Here is a 16,790-nt window from a genome sequence, read left to right on the forward strand (position 1 = left end):
ATACTCTGTACACTATGACCTGTCATCGACAGTGCTAATGCAACCACTTCTGGCTAAATATTCAGACCTCTTCTCCTTGCATCGGGCTAATGCATATACGTTCAATTGCATGCGACAAACGAGGAGGTATTTTTTCCCGGGCTCGTGGTGAGTTGAGGCGTGCGGGCTCGGACTTTTACGTATGATCTATCGTCTGCAAGTTATTTCTGACAGCAAACGCTTGCTCACTATTAGAGTGTTTACCGCTGATACTATAGGGAGTAGGTCTTTCTGTGAGCTTCAAAAACATTACGAGCTAGTTGATGCAAGTGCCCGTGTTGGCGATGTAGTGCACGATGGCCATACCGTCAATTTCAGGCCCCTGTCAGGGGGAGTCATCTAATGCCAATTGCAGTAATCCATATAAATTAAATAACTATTAAGCAATAATAACCAATTCAGCTAGATTGAATTAGATAATATAGATCACAGAAGACTTGTATAGAAGACCTGGACATTTGTTGCTCTGATCTACCGAAGAAGTGACCCACAATGCTTACAGTTGATAGAGCGTCATCATATAGTTTGAGACAGCGCTAACCCATATCAAATGAGGGTTCCAGTCGGGTATATTAAGTTTTGAGAGAATAGTGCAAAATGAAGAGTCACATCTTGATTATTTTCCAAGTGCACATGCACAACTCCATACATTTCAACATAGATGTTTTTATTAAACACAAATCTAAATTATCACATCTACTGTGTATATTCAAATCTATCTAGTATCCTTCTCACATTTCTCCCCCTCCCTCTTCTTCCCAGCCTTAACTTTTGTAAGCGTCAACTTTCTTCCAACTCCCGTGCCCAACACACCATCAAGCGGAACGACCACATCCTCAGCCGACGTCCTCCTTGAATTCGAATCCTTTTCAAGACTAAGTATCACCTCCACCGCATCCCGGTCCTCAATGACCTTCGGATGCCGCTGCGCAAAGTACCGTGCATACTTGTACAGTGACCAGTAGCAGCTCACCACGTTGATGAATGTCAGAGCAATCTTGTAGAACGTGTAGTAAAACAAAAGGACTTTCCAGTTGATGCGCTCTTTTTTTAACCGGAGGTGGATCTCATTGAAGATTATCACGTTGAGGATATACATCCCGATTGTGACGCCAAGTAGCATTCCACAGAATGAGGGCCGGACTATGAATGAAATTGGAAGGATGAATGGGGCAAAGAGGTAGATGAGGGTTTCATACACCTGGCGTTAGGGTTAGCTTAGATATCTTTGACCTTAACTTCGACATAATCGTATGCATGTCAAATGTTGAAGATAGGACGGATGTGCCTGTCATACCTCTTGAAAAACGCACAACTTCGCACCAAACTCCCACCAACCCAACTTCCAGCTAGTTAAGATATACTTCAAATCATAGTACACACCAACAACGAAGAAGAAATTCCACCTCTTAAACCGCTGCTGGAGGACAGTCATCTCGCCGAACCCACCACGACTACCACCAGAGCCACTCCAGAACACCGAAGCCGGCGTCTCTGTTTCGACGAAGACCTGTGAGCACATAGTAATGCGTCCACCTAGACGCCGACAGGCATCGCCGAAGAACCAATCCTCGGACACGGAGAATCCGGGATGTTCATGGAAGGTCTGTTTTAGGAACTCGATATTCCAGAGCGAGATAGCTCCGTGTGGGAATGTAGCGCTTCCAAACATCCCGAAGAAAGCACGCTGGATACCGGACATTTTGTATTCGAGGTCCTGGGCTTGCTGGCAGAAGGTACCCTTTGAGGAATTGGGGCCGACGCTTTTGATTGTGTACCCGAGACATTTGACGGTGTTTTTGAGTCTATCACTGACGATTGGGAAATTTGGGGGTAGGAGACAGTCGTCATCGATCAGGAGGGCGTTTTCGAAGTCCTTGGCTGCGTGGCTGCCGACAAACTGTGCCACGATTTTTGAGCCGATGGGCACCCAGAGGTAGTTGATGCCGTAGGGCTTGCAAACTTCTTCTGTGTTGTCGAGGGGGGTTTTGGAATTGCCGTTCGCTATGACGAAGATATTTTCTTTGGGGAAGACTTTAAAGGCGGCTTGGAGGGTTGCGTCGATGATTGTTGCTGACTTATAGCAGGGAATGAGGAGAGCGGTTGATTTCACCTTGGATATGTTGCTTTCTAGGTCCGGAGATTCAGATTCAGATTTAGAATCCAGGGTTGGAGGATCTTTCTCAAAGAGCATCATAAGAGGACAGAATGCGTATCTAGTCTGGTTAGGGCAAGAAACTTGACTCTCGAGAAGAAACTTACAGTGCAGCCAGACCAATAACAATTGAATATCCTCCTTGGATAACGAACTTAGTTCGGACAACATAATACAGCCACCACACAGCACCTTCCCACAGTGGCATACCGACGAGGACAAAGTAGGCGAACAGAACGAGGAATGAATAGAAGCTGTATTCAAACAATAGCCGCACCCAGTGTTTTCGTTGGATAGCAGCTCCCCTCAATTTGGCTTTTTCATAGACTTCTTGCAGGCTACTCTGCTCGCTGCTGATTTTATGAGGGCTGAATTTACTGAGTGGCCGGGGACTGATGAATGCATTCTGAACTGGCGGTATTGGTTCTTTATCAGAGATTGAAGAGGCGGGGTTTGCAAAGTAGTCGAGTGTACCTGAATAATAGGATAAGATTAGCTTATTGACGATCAATTTGATAGGATCGCTGTATTCCCACAAGTCTCTGCTATAGATATGGGAAATCAATTTCATACCCTGAAAAGCAGGAGGATCACTGCATCCACGAGATCTAATTGTAGACTTTGGCCTTGTTACTGCTCGCAGAGAAGAAAGACTCAGAGGACGATTGGAAGAAGTGCGAGGTCCTAGAAGTGATATACGATTGTTATCGGGGAGAGACTGTTCCCATCGAGCCAATTCCCACGGCGAGTTGAATTTGGCAGTGGTGAGTAGTTCTTTAGGAATGAAGACGTCTTCAACAATCGATTTCCTGGGGCTGTCTTCAGCCATTTGGGGATTATATATTCAAGTTGTAGTCATAAACAAGGGTATAATCATCGGAACGAAGGGACGGCAACCAGAGATTACTGGTGAAAGAGTGAATATCTCACCACGATAGTGGATTCGAGGATACTTCTTTTATTTATTCAAATAGGATTTCAAATCAAGAAATTCAAATGAAGATCTCTATGGAGTACATCCTTTTGCCCAAGACTGTGGGCCAAGCTTAGTTGTCTCCATTTGCGAGACTAGATCTGATGGGCCTACATAATAGCACACCTGGGACCTGAAAGAACTTGAGCAGGAAATGAGGATGATGATAGTGGCGTAAATCGTCTTTATTCTAGACCAGAGTAAGTTACTATGAGTATTGTGGTATAACGGCTTGGCAACCTAGCATGGCATTTATGTCCACGATGTACCGCGAGACATTTTCACAGATGTAGGAACCATCGATTTAGCGTGCGTAAGTGAGAAGATGAGAACGATGAAAACCAGACATGTTTAAACTGTCTTTCCATACATAAGTACCCATATAGTTCTTATAAAATAGTTAGTTCTTAGAACAAATTCAACTGTAAAATGTCAAAGAAAACTACAATAGCAGAGGACCTTAATGCTTTACCCAAGAAACGCCTCAAATTTCTCTACATTGAAACAAATTGCGCAGTGGATCACTTTCAAAGTTTTTCTTTTTAGCCCTACGAGGCAGAGAGATCTAGCTCGGTGATCGTCATTGTTTCTTCCTGGGCGGGTGAGCTAAAGTTAGCTGCATATCAACTCCATTGCTTTTCTTTCTCTGGTAGTACAAAGTACTCCATAAAAGATACCTGATCTCGTGATTACACTGGGTAACGTTCCCAGAAGATCAAATGCTGCATACGATGCTTAGTTTGCTTAACAGCTTAATAGCCCAATAGTGCTTTAATTCAGATACAAGTGAATAGGATCTATATAACAAATTACATAAAATAAAGGAACAAGTAAAAAAACTTGGAAAGTCCTGAGGTCGACACTCCTCCAGGGCTGGGAACCCCCCAAGCATCACCACAAGCCTTCCAAGGTTGGACAAGCAATTCTTATTTTTGTTTCTATATATCCAGGTTAGGATGCATAGTAGTTTCTGTGATTTCAATATTATTAGTCAACTCGGTCTGAGAACTCTACTTGAGCGAATATGTAGCCAGATTCCAATCCTCGAAAGTTCTAGTCCTCTCGGCTAGAAGCTGCCGAATTTGACACATCAAAAATGATGATCATTGATCAATTTTGTTAGGGTAACAGGTTTAGCCGCTGGTGATGCAGTCATTGGTATCTAAACATGCCCTATTAACAGCGAAAACAGGATAAACTGGAACATGGTAAGATTAAAAATAATAAAAGTACCATGGTACTCCGTACAGAGCTCCAATCCAAGGCAGGATGAAATTGCACGTGGGTCTACCCATTTATAGCCCTAGGCCTTGGGATTGGCAGAATTATATACCTTCCAGAAAGTGCCTGGCTAGCCCTTGTCTATTCCATGATTACTTTTCTTATTTTTCTAGGGTGGATATGTGGTGGATCTATACTCCTTAGACACCATCTAGACGCATAGAATTGTGGAAGATGGGCAAGGCGAGCTATCTGCTACTGCATTTTGTATATCTTGTACTAAATTCAAATCAAATGTCATCTATATTCTTCAAGCATGTAGATTTACTGCAGAACTATATAGAGAATAAAAAGGAGGTGTATTGGTGAGATAAATCACAAAAAGCAATGTCACAAATAGCAAAGCGTAAAAAGCAAAGTAAAGGAAGCATTGATAAAGCCGAGGACAGACACACCAAAGCCAAGTCATTTTTGTTCGACAATCAGGAGCCAAAGCATTAACAAGGGGATTCGGCTCATATTTAGATTTTCCTAGTCGCTTGCTGGGCCCAAACCCGGACGACCGCCAGCACAACCACTATCTGCTCGTGGGGAAATCAACAGGGGGCTGAGCAGTATCACACGCAGACACGCAGGATCATCGACGTGGTAAGATAAACTGAAAATGGAAAGGATAATCAAGACAGTCGTCAGATCATAAGCTAGACCTCAAGCGCCCATCTTGACACAGAGTCATAGCCACTAGGAACACGCCCTATTGGTAGCTTGTCTCTTTGTATTTGAGTTAAGATTTGAGTGTTGAATTCTTACCACTGATAGCAGTATGAAAAGTAGTCGGAGGGTCGCGAGTGAGACCTGAAACGTCTGTCTTGGCACAGAGTCATGGCCACTAGGAACAAGCCCTAGTGACAGCTTGTTTCTTTGTATTTGGATTGAGTGTTGGATTCTCACCACTGATGGTAGTATTGAAAAGTGGTCGGAGGCTCGCAAGTGAGACATGAACTGTCTGTCTCCGCACGGCGTCATGGCCACTAGGAATACACCCAAATGACAGCCTTTTCTTTTTGGGCTTGATGAGTGTTCGGTTCTAATTACCCATGAAACTATCGGTTGGTCTTCTCTTCAAAATGCCCTTGCCAGATCGAATGTTGTGTAAATACTCATCGACTGGCATGGGGGTAGTGCTAATTAGAGAAAACATTACTTTCTTGATAACCTGGTTCCAGGCTCCGGTTTGGTGTATACCTGCGTGTAAGTTGTCTTTGTTGCTTTTCGCCGACGCCCCGAGGAAAACTCTACCTCGGTCTTGATAATCCGCTACTCAGGTCACCATTGGATGCGGTTGTGCTGCGGCTTTCTGTATGGGTATCTGGGCCAATAGAGCACATGTTCTCGAGGCTCTGCGATAGCTGGTGCAGATAACACTGACAGTGGAGAATGCAATGTCTCCAAAGCGAGGGTAGCTATCTACCAGTGCGATATCACCATGGGCTAACCAGGATAGGACATTCCTGGTAATGCTCCATTACACGATGCGGGATGCACCATTTCGATCGATGCCACGAACATGGTTTGTCTCCCTCCATTTCTATCTTCACAAGCAATGGTGTTTTGGTTGATGATTTGAGCTGTTTCTTCTGTTTGCAGATGTCTCAGAGTTCCCGGCATGTGACTTTTCGCACACCCGTTGATGACCGGCGAGCATAGCCTTCTTTTCCTCCTGGTATATCCCGTATCCCCAGTCCCGGTGACCACGTAGATAAAAGAAATCTGAACCTGGTGAGCTGTACCGCATTTTGCGTAGCTGCGATTGCCCTTCATCTTTGATGTGCTGATCAACTCTGCCCGCGGTAAGTGAAGCATTCTTTCCCTCCTGGTATGCGTTGTGTTTCTTATCCTGGCAGCCGTGGAAATGTGCGAGATATGGATCTGACTCTCGGTAGGTGGCTTTTGGCGTGCCTGTTGATACCCGGCGACCGAAGCCTTCTCCTCATATGGCTCGTGGCTACCAAGACAGGAACCATGTAGATGAATAAGATCTGAGCATTGCTCTGCGCAAATGGTTCTTGGAACACCTGTTGATGAGCGGCAATTGAAGCCTTCTTTTCCTCCTAGTATGGGCTGAGCTCGTAGAGCTAGGAGCCACGGAAATGAGAGAGATGTGAAGCTGGCTCTCTGTAAATGGCACTTGCGGGCTAGTTGATAACCGGCAGTCGAAGCCTTCTTTCCCTCCTAGTATGGGTTGGGCTCGTAGAGCTAGTAGCCACGCAGATGAGAGAGATCTGAAACTTGCGAGCTGTACCTCACATATTGCGTAGCTGAGCTGTCTTTCCGTTGTCCCGTGCTTAATCAACTCTGTCCGCAAGAAATTTCTGAAGAAGAAGACAGAGGCTAAGAACCTGAAGTGTTAGCTTAGTCTATGTTTGAGAGGCTAAGGGAAGAGATAGCATTTAATGTCATGTGTATTGAGATTCTTGCTAGTGGAAAAGAAGAAGATGGAGAGACTATCTGACTGGCAGTCCTGGCAAACAGGGTCAGGTGACCACATGTGTCGTGGTCCCAACAGTCTCAACTTCAGACTATGGGTTCCAAATACTCACAGCTCAACATGTTCGCGGGATCGAATTGCCCGCAGCTGTTGTGACGGTTTTTGCTGAAGAAACCCTAGCAGTATCTCATTGCTAGTATGAGTTAGGTGTACTGCAATCGACATATTTCGAGGCAAATGGAAATTGTTTATGCCGGGGACTCGGAAAATACCACCACCCGCTATTCATTGGTCGCCCTAAGTAAGGGCTAGATCCGTTCAGTTATGAGGCCGATGTGGCAAGAACAGAGACATGGCCGACTTTAAGATACCTGTCCTGTGTCATTGGTCAGCTGGTTCATACTAATGTAGTAATAGAGGGGGACACGAACGGCAATAACGCACCACGCTGCGACTTATGTACATGAATACATATACGTAGTGGTACACAGTCACTAGCATTGTAGATATTCCCAGGTAGAAAGGGAGAATATGACGCAGACGAGACAGAAATCCTTGCCAAAAACCAGAGCGAGAACGTCAATGGACAAGATCCAGGACTATGCCTTCCAGAAAGGCCATTGTGTCTCATAGATTTGTCCATTGGCATAAAGAGATTAAGCACTTTGAGTTGTGAACTCTTCGAGAGTTCATGAAAAATGCCTGGAATCAACCTTGTCGAGTGTGGGCCCATCGAAGGCAATGTATAGGGCCCTTTATACAAAGGCGCTGACGCGGGAATAGCGGGAAATTTGAAGGCCCAGAAATCTTGATCAACCTCCCGATTTCGATGGTCTCTTTCTTGCAGATTTGGGCGTTTAGGATCCGATGACGACTTAATTACCATGTCTGAGGGTGGTCTCCGGTTAGTTTTGGATAAGCGTATCTTGTGAATCCCTTCACGATAGAGGAAATGGCTGTGGAAAGACGGGATTTGAGTTTGAGACTCATAGGAAGCTGCTCGGGGATTGCGCATTTTCTTTCAATCCATGGATTGATTGTCTTCAATGATATGTTCTGTGGACTCAGGTGCTATGAACAAGGATGGAAGGCCCAGATGGATTTGTCTTCCGCGACATAGAGACCTGTAACTCTGAGGGGAATCAAGAGTATACCACAGGGACGGTTTGATTGGTGGCAATGATCAGATCCTGGATCACGCCCAGAATGGGATAGCTCGGAGGGTATCATGTCGATATAGATGATCATGACGCGTACTTTCTTGTCAACAAGGTAATATAGTCGTACTTTAGATCCGATTGAAATGGCAGACCACTCTTTTTTCCTCGACACTTGTAGACCAGAGCGGATGTTTGGAATTGCCGAACCAATATGAAAAACATCTATACCGGCCTACCTTGAAATTCATTGTTAGCAATGAAACTATTAATGAATCTAGATATCGGTAGGGAATGTCATACCCTTTGATCGGATGTAGCCCTAATTGAGGAAAGGCAAGCGGACATAGCTCCATCTTTGATGTCTCGCTGGTTTTTTCATCCCCCCTGTTAGAACAAAAGAATTAGCAACGATCGACCACAAAAGAACAAATCGAGATACTACATACTTAGAAGATGCTCAGACATGGCATTTATCTGTCTCTTCACCTTTTGGTCTTTCCGATCAACCACTGCAGCTCAGATCCGATCATGTCGATTGATCTTTCGGCCATATATAAGACTCGAGATCTGTCATTTTCGTCCCTTTTCTGTTTGTCCTTGATATGGAATAATCATTAGCGATGATCACTCCAAGGTAAGTAAGAGGGCTGGTGACCAATCAAGTCTACACATATTTTGACAAAGGTTCCAAGGTTGGCTATGGTTGTGGTTGTTCTCCCTTGTCGGGCACATTTTAAATGTGCCGGGTCATTGTCATAAATGAAATCATGATGCAAATAGCTGTCGCTTGATTGAAGATGTGTCTCATACTACGACATCGTCAGCTAACAGCGGGCTTTTGCGTTGGTGGCTGGTGGATATCAAGATACCACGTCAACACGCAACTCTTGCGTGATGCAGGACAAGAAAGGTGCAAGTCTGCCGCCGTTTTGGCTCTGCTCTGCAGGCTGTTGTCATGAACAAAAAAAAAAAAAAAAAAAGGGCGCCGGGACCCGCGAGTAATAGGCCTCTGCATTGGGGGAGGTACATTGAGAGATGCCAGCACCCGGGATTCCAACCAACGAGGGGTGGGAAATGCCACAGAGAGGCCGATGATGAAGGAGAGAAAGAAGGGAAAATTTTCAAAGAGCGAGAAAGGAATTTATACCACGAACCACGGTGAGGGGGGTAGGTATCTTCCGGAAGCTCTATGGATAGCATTGGAACTATAGGTCCTTCCGGAAACTGGCGCCGCGGCAACGAGGATGTGCGCGCGGCTGAATGATCGCGGCTGGGAGATTGCATCGCTCATTTCCGGGACGCTGCGGTGCCTACATGATACATGTTTAAAGCAATCATAGGACAGGAAAAGAAAAGCTCAATATAGTAAGAGAAGTACCAAATGCATGCATTATCATTACGCCGATGTATATCCCCCTAGTAGACACAACTCCTAACAAATCGAAAACGAAAATGGCATAAACACCCTAGAAAAGGTATGGTCCCTCACAATACATTAAGAACCTGTTGCATAGCAAAAGTATTGGAGTCCTCGCGGCGTGAGACATAAGCCCGTACCTCTTGTACGCTTAGCTTACCCTCTTGGTGAGTATTGTGTCCGGAGCCCCCAGTTCCACCAGTGGTGCCGCTGGCAGCGCCACCACGAACTCTTTCACGGAGAGCCTCGGGGCCAATCACAAATAGACTACCCACTTCCAGTAGCACGTCCAGCACGCCACCAGGGCCTTTAGTCTCATCGTCAATGTCCCAGGATTTGAAGAGATCTGCATATTGCGTCATGTCTTTGGTTACCATTAACCCGCCAGGTCCGCTGACGGAGAAGCGTTTGAAGTGTTCGAGGAGGAGGCTGCGTATTCCAAGTGCTATCTCGGTCAGCACTTGGCGCACATTCGCGCCGCTAGATGGGAGAGAATTTTGCGCAATGGTGTGGAGACGGGATAGGAATGACGTGATTGATGCGCAGGTCTGTTGGGATTAGTAGGGTACTTGGAATGATAGATGTTGGATGACACGTACTGGAGTCTGTAGCATTTCTAACCATGCGGTGTTATCACTCTCCTTGGGCCGGAAGTCGTTCTTCTTCTGGTTAGATAGCAATCTGCTAACCCAGGCGAATGTGGTGTCAATAGTTTTCTGCTCGATACTATTGATTTTGTCCTCAATGCGTGAGGTGGTTTGGCTCGTACGCTTCTCCATATCCCGGCGAGTGGTGATACTCGCGGCTGATAGAGGGAGAAGAACCGCATGAATGCACATGACCATCAATGTGGTAATGCTGATCGTAGTGCGAGCCGAGAGGAGGTAGGAGAAGTCGGGCTCAGCCTTGGCGGATTCTTGCGAAGTAGCCGCTTCCAAAGCGGCATCTAGACAGACATCCACGTATCCCTCTCCCATCGCGAGAAGAAGCAGGTTGAGCAAGGCGGAGACATCTTTGGGTGTGTCGCTGTTGACACTAAGCTCCAGTCCTCGTCCTACGGCTTCCGCCAGCCACTTTAGCATCCGCTTAGCATCGCTGAGATTGGGCTGTCCATCTTCTTCTGTGAGCTTGATTTCGGTCAATCGAGTTGTCTCCAGCGTGTCGCCTATCTTGGCTACGCTGAGCAGGACTTTCCGCTGGATAGGTGAGACCTCTGGTGAATCTAATCGGCTGATGAATGCATCGCGTGTAGTTGAAAGGAGTTCTGATCCAGCTCGGGATAGCGAGGCCATGAAGGTTGTTGCAGCCTTCTTGCGGCGGGCATGATATGAGGTGAATCTGAACAACACCGCATTGAAAAGTTCTTCTAACGTCCGCTTCTCGCGTTCAAGGTAAGACGATCCGACGAAATAAGGGACAAAAAGCTCCTCTAGCTGCTGATCTAGTAAAATAGCTGTCTGCGAGGAGACGGGCTCCGGGTGCTCGGTCAAACCGTGTGACTTCAAATCTTCGATCAAGGCACTGATATAGCCTCGGGAACTTTGTAGACAACGGAGGAACGCTAGTGACGATACACCAGCCGCTTTCTCCAGCACCATTTCTAGTCGCTGTTGAATAGATTGCTGGAAAACTCGTTGTAAGAACTTGCCCAGGACTTGTTCATAGTAGGGGAAGGCTCGTCGAATAATAGCTGACTCCTCCTGAACTACAACCTTGACTTCATCAATCAACGACTGGAGACTGGATTCAACACCAGGTAGCTCCGCGTCCGGATCAGCCAGTTTCTCCCACGACTCAGGATCGCCACCAACTTCCTCAGTCACCAGCTGGCTGCGTTCAATGAAGAACTGATGTTGGTTGACGAACAAGGCGATTACACTAGCACCGCCATTGAAATCCTGCAACACGGTTGCGCAATCCTTCATACCGTCGAAGTTAGCTTTTCGATAGAACTCGTCAAACTGCTTCAGCAAATCCTTCTCCAGCGTCTCGGAGAATTTCTCAATAATCTCCCGTGTATTCCGACGCGGCGTACGACTCTCGCTGAGATCCTCAGACGAAGAGCTATTCCCGTACGCACCATTCGCACCATTCGAGCGAGCCCGATGTTCCTGCCAACTCTGCGGATCTAGCCGTTGACTAATGCGCAGCAGTTGGCGCGCAATGTGTGCGGAGCGCACCTTGGCCTCTCCCGTGCCAGATCGCCGCAGGCCCTCCAATAGTGAGATCTCGCCCCGGTTGCACACGCCATCCCAGCATTGGATGAGAAAATGGGCATCCAGAGCTCGTCGTCGCTGTCGGTCTAGCTCCTCTAAACGCTTTCCTGTCTCGACCGCCATGTTCCCCGTTCCTGCTGGATTCTCGCGGCCGGGCGCATTTAGAGACGTGTCAAGCTGTTGAAAGTTTTCAATGGTGTGGCGGAGCTTCTGACCGAGAGTGGTGAGGTTCTGGCCATGCTGCGCTTCTGCGCGTCGGACAGCTGCTGAGAGTTCATTCTCGCGGAGCTCGAGGTCTCCGGAGAGCTCGCTCAGACGACGTTGGGCGCTTTCAAAGGTACGGATGAGGGGTTTAGGATCGAAGGGTTGGTTGGCGGCGGCGGTACCGACTAGCGAGCGGCGATTGGAGATAGCAGTGTCGGAGAGGGCTTCAATAAACTCTTTAACAATGAAGTCCCGGCTGGAGAAGTCTTCAAGGGAGAAACTGGGGCCTTGAGGGTACACGGTGCGGGGGTTCGTGATTATGGATGCATTGTCCATCATGATAGCGGGACAGACATTGGTTGCCTGCAGAGCTGGTCAATTCTCTCTCCCTTGGACTGTTGGGAGAATTTAAGGAAGAGGAATCCGGGGAAAGCTGGCCGAGGGGAGACCGACCACGGGAGATGGATGATGTGGTTTCGGGAAGATTTACTGCCACGCACATATATCAATTCTATAGACTGGATGGATGTACTCCAACTAGGCAGCACAAAATACTTGGCTAAGCCTTGGTATATTAATAGAAATAGGAAAAGAAAATACCTTTAATACTTTGAACTTCTTTAAAAATAACAGCAAGAATAAGAACCTTGCATCATTAGTATACTTGTTCAATCCAAAACCGGACAACCAGAAACATCCAACAGCACTCCACTTCCCTCCTCCTCCACCACCCACAACAATGGTCTCCAAACGAGATCGCGAGATCCTTCGCGAGGATCTACGTTCCCGCGGCACAAAACTGAGCGTAGCAGAACGCGAGTCCCTCCTTAAGACCTACCTCCCCGATCCCGCCGAGCTAGGCCAGAAACCAGCAGCACCGGCTGCCAGCGAGCGCAAAGCACCGCGCAAAACACCCATCCGGACATTTCTCAAGTCGCAGGCTCACTACCTCACCTACGCTATCACACATATCATCTTTGGTATTGTTGTACGTCTATTGCAGGCATACCACGCCGTCATTGATCGCATTTTCGCAATTGTCTATCACCACCACCGCACCCCCGAGCTGATTCGGAAAGATGTGAAGACTCTCAAGCGCTTGCCGCAGCATCTGAGTACAATCCTTACGCTACAGAAAGAAGATGACGCTCTTGCAGTGTTGATGGATGAGGTTGCTGAATTGGCGGCCTGGAGCTCGTGCTCGGGAATTCCCCAGCTCAGTATATACGAGAAGTCTGGTATGATCTCCTCCGTACTATCCAGGATGGATAGTCACCAAGACATACCGTAATACTAACCTCCATACAGGTGTCCTGAAATCTTGCATCCCCGCCCTCCACCAGATAATCACCACCAAACTCGCCTCCTACTACGGCACCCCCAGTCACCAACCAAATCTCCAACTCTACGCCCCTCACCACCCAGTCCACCGCAGTGCACCCATCACACCAAATCCAACCCTAACAATCCTCCTCCTCTCTTCAACGGACGGCCGCGAAACACTTGTCGACCTAACCAAGACCCTTGCGGAGATGAGCCAAAATGGCAAGCTTTCGCCGGAAGATATCACGCCGGAGCTAGTTGATGCGGAGATCAGCGAAATTACTACGCGGCCACTGGTTATGGATCCCACATTGCCGGATACGGTACTCAAACCTGAACCAGATCTGTTACTTGTTTTTGGTCCGTACCTTAAGCTGGATGGGTATCCGCCGTGGCAGTTGAGGTTGACGGAGATGTATTGTACTGGTGGGCGCAGTCATGGAATTAGTGGGGATGGGGAGGCAGTTGAGTATCAGGGATACATGCGTGGTCTTTGGCATTTTGCTGGGGCTCAAATGAGGTTTGGTAGGTAGGGTAATTGGACCTCGGGAGGGATTGTGGTTGATGTTAAATATCCTAAGATTGATCTTGACATTGGGGGAAAAAAATAGGTTTTGAAGTGATGTTACCGTCGGTGGGACCTGCACTCTGGTGGATGAGCATGGGACTGTCTATACCCTTATTATATTCCTGTTATGTTCTATGGTCTTAATTTTCTAGCATGTGATTAATTGCATTTTAGTGTTCAATGTTTCTGAGTGGTGTTGTGTTACCTTGAACAAGGGGCAATTGAACACTGAGTGTTTTCAAACTGCTCAGAACTAGTTTGTAGGAATGCTCTCCAGCGCATCTATTCCATTATTATATACAATACAGCCTTAACCGCGCATAACGTGGAAGGCTAGTGGAAGTAACCCCACTACTTCTACATACTACTATCATATTGCTATTCGAATTTATATATAAAAAAATTAGACAGAGGACAGGAAGGCCTCCTTGGGGGGGGCCTGCTCTCAAGGGGACAATGTCCCATTTGACCTTAGGCATTTGGGGTCAGAGAAAGGAAGAAACGGCGCGAAACGACCGCGCAACATGAACTTGGCCGGAACTTTTCTCTCGGCAACATGAGTGTGGGCTTTTTTTTGGACCCCCTTTTTGAGGGCCCTTTGGGGTCGTCCAGGCAGGAATAGCTGGGGGTTTACCCATTCAGCTATCTCCTACCTGGACAATAATATAAGCTTGTGATGTTCTATTTATACGCTATAGTGCTTAGTTATATTTTTATCTTTCCTCTTAATTTGATCTGGCTTCACTTGGTTTCAAATTTGGATGTAAACCGAGAGCAGTAAGAATTGGAGTACTCCGTAACTATACAAATAGGCTTTTGATATCATTATGCTATATGCTAGAATAACCAAAACCCAACATAGGGAATAACAGAAAATAAATAAAGACCATTAATTCGCCATGCATGTTCCGATATAAATGTCTCCAAAAAAAATAGCCACCTTAATCCCAGCCAGTTCCTTCCATCCCAGTCCGGATATCAAACTCCGAAAAAAAAGCCACTCCACGAGGAGCAGCAAACAACAACTCAAGGGTCGTAGGAATGTTATCCATAGTTTCATATACCCATTCTGTCATGTTTACCCTCAAGCCTCCCACAGTGGCGAGTAGATTAACCCCATATACAGCCTCACCCGGTCATATCCTCATGCCGCATATCATCTAAAGCCCAACCAGACGGAATAGAAGCTGCAGCCCAAGAGCCCGCACCATGCACGCAGTCGAGACAACGGACAATCTCCGCCCCAGTCTCGGTGACTTCCTCTACAGCACAGCCGGAGCAGATTTTCCTCCTCGGCGCCTCATTTGTATCATAGTTGGCGTCGTCGGTTAGGCTCATGTGCATGTGCATGCCTTGATCTTCTGGCAGACCGAATGTCCCGCCGCAGGAGGCACTGTCGCATTGTCGGAGACAGATGAAGCATGCCCGTTCGTGGCAGAGATCGCAGTCTGCATAGGCGTCGAGGACTTGGCGCGTGGTTGGGCGGCGGTGGCAGATATGGCAGGGCCGGAGGGCCGAGGGGGAGGCGGATTGTTGGGTTGGGTGGTGAAGTGGGACGAGGGTCTTCGGGGAGACCGGGGGTGAGTATGGGTCTTGGTTTGGGGTGCCGTAGACGTTTGGGGAGAGATGGGTTGGGGATTGTTGGTGTTGGAGTTGATGTTGATGGGGTGGTAGTGTAATATAAGGGCCTTGGACATGTCGGCGCTTGCGAGGGAGGCAGCGTGGTCGGAAAGATATGTCTGCTCCGTCTGGGTGTCGGGAGAAAGGCAGTGAGCAGCTGCTGTCGTATTCAGGCCTGTCAACTCGGCAGGATGGGATACATGTTGTTCTGTTGTCACGTTAGTCTATGTGTCATCTGATTGAGAGAAATACTGTTAGACTTACGGACGTGGTAGAGTCCTTGACTCCTCATGGTCCCACTTGCGTTTCTTCCATGTTGCCGTTATCGAGTCGGTCTGCTCGGGCGAAAAGCCTGGCATTGGTGGTATGCCGTATATCAAGCCAAATTGAAGATTATAGGTGGCTAGGAACCCGAGAAAACTCCAGGGGAAGTCTTCGAACTGAAGGGAAAGCTGACGAGGAGAACCAAACAAACGAAGCCCGTCGGGCGGTGTGCCGATAGGGGATTGTTATCAGCGCGTGTCTTGGCGATTGAGAGATTTCCAACATCCACTACTTGGAATGCGGCATGGAGGCCTTGATCAGGAGATAGGATGATAAGTAGTAAACCTACGTGAAGAATCCTAATCTTCTACATTGTCAACGACAGCAAACTCGACCATATTAGACCCAGGAATGATGATATCCGATTTTCCTTCGTTACCATCGGAAATATCCATAATCCTTTAAATTACAAAGTCAAGACCCTAAGATTTTTCAGCCAATAACGGCTGTCTCTCTGCATCAGCAGCCTCAGTACACCTTTGCCGCCGCAAACCCAGATATAGCAAGATTCCCTGCCCTAGGGCAAAATTATATCATCAAAAGCTATAACACCAACTGTCTGGTACCACGCAGGAAGGATCAAATAGAGAGGCCACGATCGACGGGGGTCTTCACAGTATACGAAGTAGAGACCACGGGAGATAGAGTCCAAAGACCTACAAGATGGCCGAGAGCGTGAAAACTACGCTACTCCGTACTGGAGCCAATTAGACTCGGATTTTGTGTAGGTTGTCGCGCTTGTCCATAGAACCCTATTACTAGGGGTATAGTACTAAAGAAAAATTCTAATATTCTAGTTGTGAAAGAAGCTGAAGAACAAATGCTCCGTGGAACATATTAGATTGAAGAGGAAGTAGGCCAATGAAATGTGCACTCTAGCTTCTTTTCCCGGTGATATGGCGTATTCGAGGGGAGAAAGAGTAGAAGACCAAGCTCATTACGATGCTGTTATGTTTGTGAGTGAGCTTTAGGAATAATTACTCATAAGGCTAAGTAAGTAAGAAATTTCGTATTCTTTCAAATTCATACAAATTAAATGAGAAAAAGCTATGACTCTGGAGCTACATAGTACTACATACTAG

At 47.0% G+C, this 16,790-nt stretch overlaps 4 protein-coding genes across 4 annotated transcripts; 1 reads left to right on the forward strand and 3 right to left on the reverse strand.

The window, feature by feature from the left end:
- Positions 1–754: 754 nt before the first annotated feature.
- On the reverse strand, positions 755–3,023 carry N7479_009886 (uncharacterized protein; the record flags this gene model as incomplete). Its single annotated transcript, XM_057257579.1, has 4 exons — positions 755–1,240; positions 1,337–2,255; positions 2,302–2,668; positions 2,768–3,023. The coding sequence occupies 4 exons, from the start codon at positions 3,021–3,023 to the stop codon at positions 755–757; spliced, it is 2,028 nt and encodes a 675-aa protein (XP_057105037.1).
- A 6,498-nt stretch (positions 3,024–9,521) lies between these two features.
- On the reverse strand, positions 9,522–12,212 carry N7479_009887 (exocyst subunit SEC10; the record flags this gene model as incomplete). The annotated part of the gene is made up of 2 exons (XM_057257580.1): positions 9,522–10,001; positions 10,053–12,212. The coding sequence occupies 2 exons, from the start codon at positions 12,210–12,212 to the stop codon at positions 9,522–9,524; spliced, it is 2,640 nt and encodes an 879-aa protein (XP_057105038.1).
- Positions 12,213–12,612: 400 nt separating this feature from the next.
- Positions 12,613–13,729, forward strand: N7479_009888 (ditrans,polycis-polyprenyl diphosphate synthase; the record flags this gene model as incomplete). Its single annotated transcript, XM_057257581.1, has 2 exons — positions 12,613–13,111; positions 13,182–13,729. The coding sequence occupies 2 exons, from the start codon at positions 12,613–12,615 to the stop codon at positions 13,727–13,729; spliced, it is 1,047 nt and encodes a 348-aa protein (XP_057105039.1).
- Positions 13,730–14,892: 1,163 nt separating this feature from the next.
- N7479_009889 (uncharacterized protein) lies at positions 14,893–15,743 on the reverse strand (the record flags this gene model as incomplete). Its single annotated transcript, XM_057257582.1, has 2 exons — positions 14,893–15,592; positions 15,649–15,743. 2 exons carry the CDS (start codon positions 15,741–15,743, stop codon positions 14,893–14,895), a joined length of 795 nt encoding a protein of 264 aa, XP_057105040.1.
- Between the last annotated feature and the right edge of the window lie 1,047 nt (positions 15,744–16,790).

Source organism: Penicillium vulpinum (assembly GCF_028829585.1).
Source record: "Penicillium vulpinum strain IBT 29486 chromosome Unknown utg000004l_segment0_segment0, whole genome shotgun sequence".
Lineage (NCBI taxonomy): Eukaryota > Fungi > Ascomycota > Eurotiomycetes > Eurotiales > Aspergillaceae > Penicillium > Penicillium vulpinum.